Source organism: Choloepus didactylus, chromosome 5, assembly GCF_015220235.1.
Source record: "Choloepus didactylus isolate mChoDid1 chromosome 5, mChoDid1.pri, whole genome shotgun sequence".
NCBI lineage: Eukaryota > Metazoa > Chordata > Mammalia > Pilosa > Megalonychidae > Choloepus > Choloepus didactylus.
Window position 1 is genome coordinate 56,023,043 of NC_051311.1, and position 8,297 is coordinate 56,031,339.

Here is an 8,297-nt window from a genome sequence, read left to right on the forward strand (position 1 = left end):
GGCTCAGGCCTGCCCTGACAGCTTGGGGCCAGTCCAAGTGCAGCCTTCCCCACCATCTCCACAGGGGCCACAGGTGGTGGCAGTGGGGGGAAGGGCAGCTGAAGGGGTGTTGGCGTTGATGGAGCTGGGCCTGCCTTTGGGGGCCTTTCTCTTGCAGTATGTGGACATGAACTCATCCAGGAACCTCTTTGTCTTTGGCTTCTCCATCTACTGTGGACTCGTCATTCCCAACTGGGTGAACAAGAACCCCGAGAAGCTCCAGACAGGTGATTCTCTGTGCCCCCGACTGCTACTGCTCCAGGGTCAGAGCCGATGAGGCTGGGGCTCTGTCCCCCGAGGGTAGAAAGTCCTTGGTCCCTGTGAATCCCTGTCATTTTTGTCTCCAATCTAGGGATTCTCCAACTGGACCAGGTCATCCAGGTGCTGCTGACCACAGGCATGTTTGTTGGTGGATTTATGGGTTTTCTACTGGACAACACCATCCCTGGTAAGGCTCGCCTTTGCTCTGGGAACTAGTGGCATGGGTAGATGGTCAGCATTTTCAAGAAAAATCCATCGAGCACCAAAAGTAAGAGTTACCCCCCGTTTCCAGAAATCCACAAGTGAATAGGGAAGAGAGAGAAGAACAGAGACAATTACAATCCAGTGTAATAAGTGCTGTGATGACTGAACTGAGTATACAAGTGCTGAGGAAGTTGAAAGGTGAGGAGTCGAGAGGTCTCAATCATGGATGGCTTCCTGGAAGAGGCTGTCCAAGCCCTTTCTTCCCTCCTCTTTTGATCTTCCCACATTACAGCAGGTGCTCTCAGGGAGTAAGGACCTCCATGACAACACCTGCTTCACTGTATTCCATCGTCCACATTTCTTCTCTCCACTAAATGTAAAATGCATTCCCATTTGAGAAACCTTAAAATGCGCAAGGCCTGCCTCCTGGAGTTGAGGAAGGGACTGTGGATCATACATGGTTGAACCCCGGGGGCGTCACAGGGTTCAGTCACGCAGTAGGTGCTCGGGGCAGGCCTGGTGAACGGAGTTGAGCTCGTCCCGGAGGAGGAGCAGGCGCTGTGGGCAGGTGGAGGCAGAGGGCGCAGAAGCACTGAGAGGCGCCCGCGCGAGTGCCGGCAGGGGGCGCCCGAGGCCCCCTCCACTTCCCCCGCCCCGTCCCGCTCCATCCCGGCCCAGTCTCGACTTCTTGCTGTTTCCTCCTAGGAAGTCAGGAGGAGAGAGGCCTCCTGATCTGGAATCAACTCCAGGAGGAGTCTGAGGAGACTGTGAGGTCCTTGGAGGTCTACCGCCTCCCCTTTGGGATCGGCACCAAGTTCTGCACTTCCTCCTGTGTCCGATACCTCCCCTTCTGGCCCAGGCTGGAGCATGGAGGGAAAGGTGAGGAGGGAGTGACCCAGCTCACCCTCTGCCCCCGGGTCGTCACAGGAGAGCCCCCAAAGTATGGCACGGAAACCAGGATGTGAGGACTGTTCTCAGGAACGCCCCAAAGCCCCTCCCCGCAAGCGTGTGCTGATCTCCCTGTCTGCAGACTGGGGGGCCCCGTCTTCCCGAGCACCTCCCACCACAGGTCACTGTGACAACTAAATAAATATTAGCTTAAGATCATGACAAGCATGACAAGCTTCAACCCAGTCACTTAGTCACGGCAGACTAACCCCAAGCCGTGCTATTCTGCTGTTCTCCAGCTCTCTCATCCTCACCCTAAGCAAGTGTAACCTGATGTCCATGCAGAAACTCTGCTGCGTCCGTGTGCTCTTGGGAGGGAGAGACCTGGAATGGGACAGGGGACAGAGATGGACTGTTTGCTGAAAGGTGACCAGGGACAGTTCTCACTTCTCCAAAGAGGCAGGAGACTCTGCTGGCCTCTCAAGGCCCAACACCTCTGTGCTCCTGCCCCCCAGGGCTGACTGCTCAGGAATGGTGTGGCCACTCCTTATTGTTCCTGGTCTTTCTTTCTGGTGCTCCAGCCCTGGTCCAGCTCAGGGAGCTGCGGCCTGTTTCATGTCCCCAAGGAGATACCGAGGCCGGACACCCTGGCCAGCAGTCATGTGTGGTTTCATCACACACTGCCATCCCCTGTTCTGCCCACAAGCTCTGCAAGGGCTTTGCAGTGCTCCTTAGCCTCCCCTCCAGTAGTGAATACCCTGCCTGGAGACACAGCCATGGGCTGGGGGAGATGAAACCCTTCCCAGGTTGGGGAGGGGTGCCTGGCCCAGGAAGTCAAAGTCTAGATGTGGCAGGACAGGACTGCAGCCTTTTTGTCTACCAGAGTGGACTCTAGGCTGCTGGGAAGCTGAGCTTCATTCTGCTGCCTTGGGCTTCTCCAGCAATTTCCACCATTTCCCTAGGGGACTCGGACTTATGCCTTTTATTTTTGATGGGCTCTTGGTTCCACTAGCAAGAAAGAAAACACCTCCTCCCCCACCAAGAATTCCACCCTTACTTGACCAAACCCACTCCCTCTGCTCCCAAGAGAAAGAAGGGGGGACATTTTGCTGCTGGGGTCAGGTAAGGGGAACATCTAGAGACCATTCTAGAGTAGGGATTCCACCACCCTCTACCCACACCAGTCACCCATCTCTGTTTGGCATTGTGGGGGCATTTGCACCTCTAATGAGCTTTCCAAGGTTTGGCGATTCCCAGTGTCTCATCAAAATGGACTTGACAGCTGTGTGTGATAGAGGGGCAAGGGCATGTGTGTGTGTGTCATGGCTATCTGTGCATGATGTTAGAAGTGGGGGTGATGCAGGGCAGGTCCACCAAGTACACCTGTAACACATGCCTGCTTGAAGTGGTAGAACAAGCTTTGAACGCAAATGCCTCAGAGATGGAGGCGTATCTGGGGAGGCGAGGCTGGGAGGGGTGAAAGTAGGTGCTCTCTGACCATATCCTTGGGCTTGTTTCCTTCCCTCCCAGAGCTCTTCCAATAAAACCTTCCAAACGCCTTCCATGCTCAGGCTACTTTTAATAACTGAGTGACTTTGAGAATGGATGGGATAGTAGTGGGGAGGAGGGGCCAGAGACCTGGCTTTGGGATACAAATAGAAGACACGGTGGAAAAATAAAAACTGGGATTTCTTAAGAGATGAGTCCTGAGGCTGTGAATAAAGGAGGTAATCCACAGTGAAACCCCTGACACCTCAGATTTCCTTCAGTTCTTCTGTGTGGTGATAACTCAAGCCAATGGGGGAAAAATTTGACAGGGAAGAGGGTGGTGACCTTCAGCATGTGCAATTACAAGCTCATACATTTAGGGATATGTGATCCAAGCTATCTTTATTGGGTGAGGGGTTCAGAGTGGTCAGTCTGGAAGACTCTTCCCTAAATATATTGAACCAATGTCCTGCTGCCACCCCAACTGCCAGTGAGGGTGCCCTCAGGGAGTACATCAGACTCCTCCCAGCCAATTCTGGTTGCAGTCCCTTAAAACACAATGGGAAAGAGGGAGGAACTAGGATTGACATGGAAACTGCGGGTCTGCAATCTAAAAGGGGGTAAGGAGGTGAAGGGGGGTGGTGATAGAATGTGATACAACTGAAGTCCATAATATAATGGACATGAGCAATCCTGAATAATCCCCAGTGACTCTGAATTTGCTCAGCCAGTCCTAGAATACTATAGGAGTAGTAGTACCCTGTGATGCTTGACAGCTGAGCTTTAAGGAAAGAGAAAACATAGCACATAATAACCCAAAAGGTGATCCAGGTTGAAAACCCAAAAGGGAAGGGGAGATCCTGCAGGATACCCCTGACCTTAAAGCCTGGAATCACTGTGGGCCACAGGATCTTGTAGAGTGCAGCCACAGGGAGGTGTCCCAGCCTCTGAATTCCCTGCCACAGCCACACACCTAAGATCGACATGTAATTAGCCAGCCCTTGAGCCTCAAATGGAAAGTGCTTAACTAGATTAAAAATGGGGAATGGTGATTATTGGTTCTTGTGTCCGGGAAGCACACTGGGAGAGATCACAGAATCCTAGGAAGAGCCATAAGAAGAACTAGGCTCTGAGGATGAGAACTGAGGTTCCCTACTCCTTTCCTCCCTCCTCTTTCTTCCCTCCCTTTCCCTCTCCTTTTTTCTCCCTCTCCCCCCACCCCCATCTCTCTCTCTCTCTCCCTCTCTCTCTCTCCCTCTTTCTTTCCCTCTCTCACACTCATTCTGTCCATCTCCCATTGCTACTTCTCTTTGCCTTTTGGCTTCGTTCTCTCCCACTGCACCTGAGGATGATGACCACGCCTACCCCAGGCTTACATTCTTCTAGCACTGTGACTGCAAAGCCAGAAGGAAAAGACAGCCTTCCCCACTGGCTCTGCCAGAGACATTCCAGGGAGGATCATGCTATCACAGGGCATCCTATGCAAATAAACTTTGTAAGCACTGATTTGGAAGACTTTATCTTTATTGTCCCTAATTTTAAATCCTGTAATGGTTACTTTATAGTATGGCAGCCGTTCATTAAGAAAATGAGCCTGAAGATCTTGCCACAGTGTGGGAAATTGATGGGCACAAAGACCAAAGCCTTTAAAATTCTACTTTATTGACTCTAAATTTTCTTCCTCAGAAGCTGAGTCAGCTCCCATTGGCAATAGGGTTTCTTGGTTATACTTTCATTTCCACACATCTAGAAACTCTGACAAGAGTCTGCATTAGTTCCACTTTTACAGAAGATGTCCTCCTTGCATGTACCATTAGTCGGTGAAAATCATGTTTTTTTTTTCCACACACCATTTGCCAATGAAATTTCTGAGCCAATCTTGTTCTTTTGAAAAAGTTTTTCATTCCTAACACAAGTATTTTGTGTTGATTTTATAATGAATCCAGTCTGTTTTGTTCTTAGAGCATATTTTGCAATCTCAGCCTGGGAAAAACTGACCCTTATCTTTATTTACACTATCTGTGATAAGATATTTCTCCAAACATTTTCCTTTTTGCTATATAGTTAGAAAATACCCAGATGAAATGTAGCCTTTATGAAACTCTACTTGGAAGCTGATTAACAAACAGAAATTAATTCTTCATTTCAGGATAATGAAGAATGGGGAAGAACTTTAATTCCATTTTCTATAGGACATCTCCATTTTACTTCTACTTTGAACCTCACATCATTAGATTTTACACCTATTACCGTTTTTGCTGTTGGCATCAATAGATCCTGGGTTACTAGCCCTCATGGGTCACTGACTCTCTCTCCGACAATCCTCCTGTATTAACGATTGGTGATTTCATATCCACTTCACACATCCTTCTCACAACCTGGCTTCTCCATTCCTTGAGCTCTGCTCCTCCGATGATCTGGTCCTCCATGCCATCTCAGCTGCTCATTCCCGTGGCCATATCCCGACTGAAACTTGGGCTTACCAATGGCAGCACCTTCTCCACAATATCATTTTCAAGCAATTCTCTGACCACCACCTTCTATTTCTCCAGTTCACTACCTCTAGTCCCCCAAGCCCAATAATCATTTAACCCTCCCAGGATCTGAATCTACCAATACTTTCATTCGCTCTTGTCATCTCTTCTCTCCTTACCCAGCATTAATTCCATGGTCCATCATAATTAACTTTGTACATTCCTAATGTCTTTAGACTGCTCTCTTTCCGTCACACTCACTTGGCAAAACCTTAACACTGATAAGAAACAGGCATGTGGAGTTCAGTCTGACCCACAGAAGTGTTACTACTCTCTCCACGCAATCTGCACTCAACACATGTCTGATGTGTTTTGGTTTTGGTAAATTGGGAGGCGGCTCTCAGTATCTGTGTACTTCACTCAGGTGAGATGAGTACTGGTTGGTCATATCTTGGGTTCATGCCCAGGAACTTCAAGTGAGCTCTCGTTGCTGCCAGGTAGTCATGCCCCATTTCCCAAGTCCTCTTACTCTCTCTTTCTCCTCTCTTCTGGAACCCCTTCCACCTCTACCCATCCTGATTCTCAGTTTCCTCTTTTACTATGACATCTGTAGAGAAGAAATTAGAAGAGAACTTCTGCAAGCATCCATCACATCTGCACCCACCAACTCTGTACTCCTGTCCACAGCTTTCCCTCTGGTTACTGTAAATGAACTGTCCAAGTCCCTCAAAAGCCAGCCCCTCTGCCTGTGCTCCAGACCCTCTCCTCTCATTCCTAGTCGAGGATTTCACTCCAATGATTCTCCCCTCTTTCTCTTGCATCATCAATTTTTCTCTCTCTTCTAATAATATATGTCAGCATACAAATCTGCTATTACTTCTACCATCTTTTTTTTTTTTTTAAGGCTGGTTTTTGTGTGTTACTTGGTGGGCGTGACCACATACAGTGGTGCTGAAATCCCCTCATTTGTAATAAATGTGTTGCTAATCCAGGGCTCAGTGCTCAGCTGCTCTGGGGGAGCCCAGGAGGTGCCTCTAAACCAGTGAAGAGCAGGCCCAGCTTCCCCCCTGCCCCTTCCCTCTCTGCCCCTGCACTCTACAAATCCTGTCCAGTTCCGTGGTTTATTTCTTTTCCTTTGGTTGAAACCTTTAGGACTTCAGATGCTCCCCAGGTTCTTACTGATGGGGATGTTAGCTTGACGAGCTCACTTTTCCAAGTCTGTTTTCCTGTAGTCTATTCTGCCAACCTGCAGTCTCCAGGGAGCCAGAGCAGGAAAACAGCTGGAGAGGAGGTGGGCACACAGCTCATACCAGTGACAGGGAAGGCTGGGCCTGGGGTGAGTCCTCCAGGGGATTCTGTGAGGGCAGGATCCCTCTCCTGGAACACTGTTTTCTTCAACTGTCCTTTGTCTGTCAGAATACATGGTTTCAGAGCTTCAGTGATGAGGCAGTTAGTTGTCTGAGAAGCACGTGCAGCGGGGACAATTTTCTGATGTTTTCACCAAAGCTCAAAGCTTGGTTGTGTTCAGAGAGCAGGCGTGTGGAGTTCAGTCAGACCCACAGAACTGTCACTACTCTCTCCACACAATCTGCACTCAATACATGAACTTATGTCCATGGCCGATGCTGTGAACTCTGTGGACTTCTAATTCTTTAGTGTGGGCTGGAGCTCTTTACACTTCCTTTCTCCTTAAAACAACAACAAAAATGTTCCCCTTCACTAATTTACTGGAAAAAAAATAGGCTGAATTGAAGGTGAGGAGATCTGAGGTTCTATTCTATTGTTTTTGCTTGGGCCAAATCTGTTGTTCTTTTCTTTTTAACTTTCAAACCTATAGGACAATTACAAAAATACTACAAAACCCAACAAGAGAACTCCAATATATTCCCTACCTAGATACTTGGATCCACCAACTTTTAACATTTTGCCACATTTGCTGTATCATTCTATTGGTCCTATCCATCTATCTATTTATTTTATAAACATTTGAGAGTAGGTTATATGCATCATTCTCCTTGGACATGTAGTACTTCCCTGTACATTTCCTGAGAACAAGGATATTCACATATAAAACCACCTTCAGTACAGTTATCAAGTTCAAGAACTCTATCATTGATAGAAAGTTTACAGTCTATGTTCCAATTTTCTCATATTCCAATAATGTCCTTTGGGACTTTTCTCCTCCATTATTATATCCAGTCCAAGATCAAGTATTGCATTTAATTGTCATTGTCTCTTTAGTCACTTTTTTATAAAATTGTGGAAATACACAGAGAGAACAAGAACTGTCCTATTTCAGCCACTCCCAAATATACCATTCAGTGGAATTAATCACATTCACACTGTTGCACTCCCTCACCACCATCCGTTACCAGAACTTTCCTGTCACCCCAAAAAGAGACCCTACACCCATTAGGCATTAACTCCTGTTCCCCCATCCTCACCCCTGCTAACCTGTACTCTACTTTCTGTCTCTATGAATTTGCTTATTCTAGCTATTTCATATAAGTGGAATCATATAATATCTATCCCTTTGTGTCTGACATTTCATGCAACAAGATGTCTTCAAGGTTCACCCCTGTAGTAGCATGTATCAGAACTTCATTTCTTTCTAAGGCTAACATTTCATTGTATGTAGGTATCATGCAAGTCCAGAGCGTTTATGCACTCTTTACCCAGGAGCCTCCCCAGGAAGTACTCAGGACACTGTAGGGTCTGGCTTGGACCCCATCCAGGTGTCTTTATTACCAGAAGAACCAGATAGATATAGTTGCATCTAACCTGACATCCTGTAACACAAAGTGTGAGGTCTTCACTCTTCCTGGAACCCCCAAACATGCAGGAGGAGTGGGTGGGACTCCTGAGCTCTCTGGAACCCACCAGAGAAACACCTGAGACCAGCAAGGGCAGAAAGTATCTAGTGTCTTGTCACCACCAGGGACA

At 47.8% G+C, this 8,297-nt stretch overlaps 1 protein-coding gene across 6 annotated transcripts in view; it reads left to right on the top strand.

Annotated features, from left to right (window-relative positions):
• Positions 1–2,951, top strand: part of LOC119534065 (solute carrier family 23 member 2-like) — a 58,205-nt gene extending 55,254 nt beyond the window's left edge. For 3 of the 6 annotated variants that reach the window (XM_037836101.1, XM_037836104.1, XM_037836100.1), the window contains 3 exons: positions 158–266; positions 392–487; positions 1,210–2,951. In XM_037836101.1, coding sequence (XP_037692029.1) covers positions 158–266; positions 392–487; positions 1,210–1,469 — 465 coding nt within the window. In that variant the 3' untranslated portion in view covers positions 1,470–2,951. Of the gene's footprint in view, positions 1–157; positions 267–391; positions 488–592; positions 703–1,209 lie in introns of all 6 variants that reach the window. The other 3 variants (XR_005216948.1, XM_037836102.1, XM_037836103.1) reach the window with 3 other exon arrangements.
• The last annotated feature ends 5,346 nt before the right edge of the window (positions 2,952–8,297 follow it).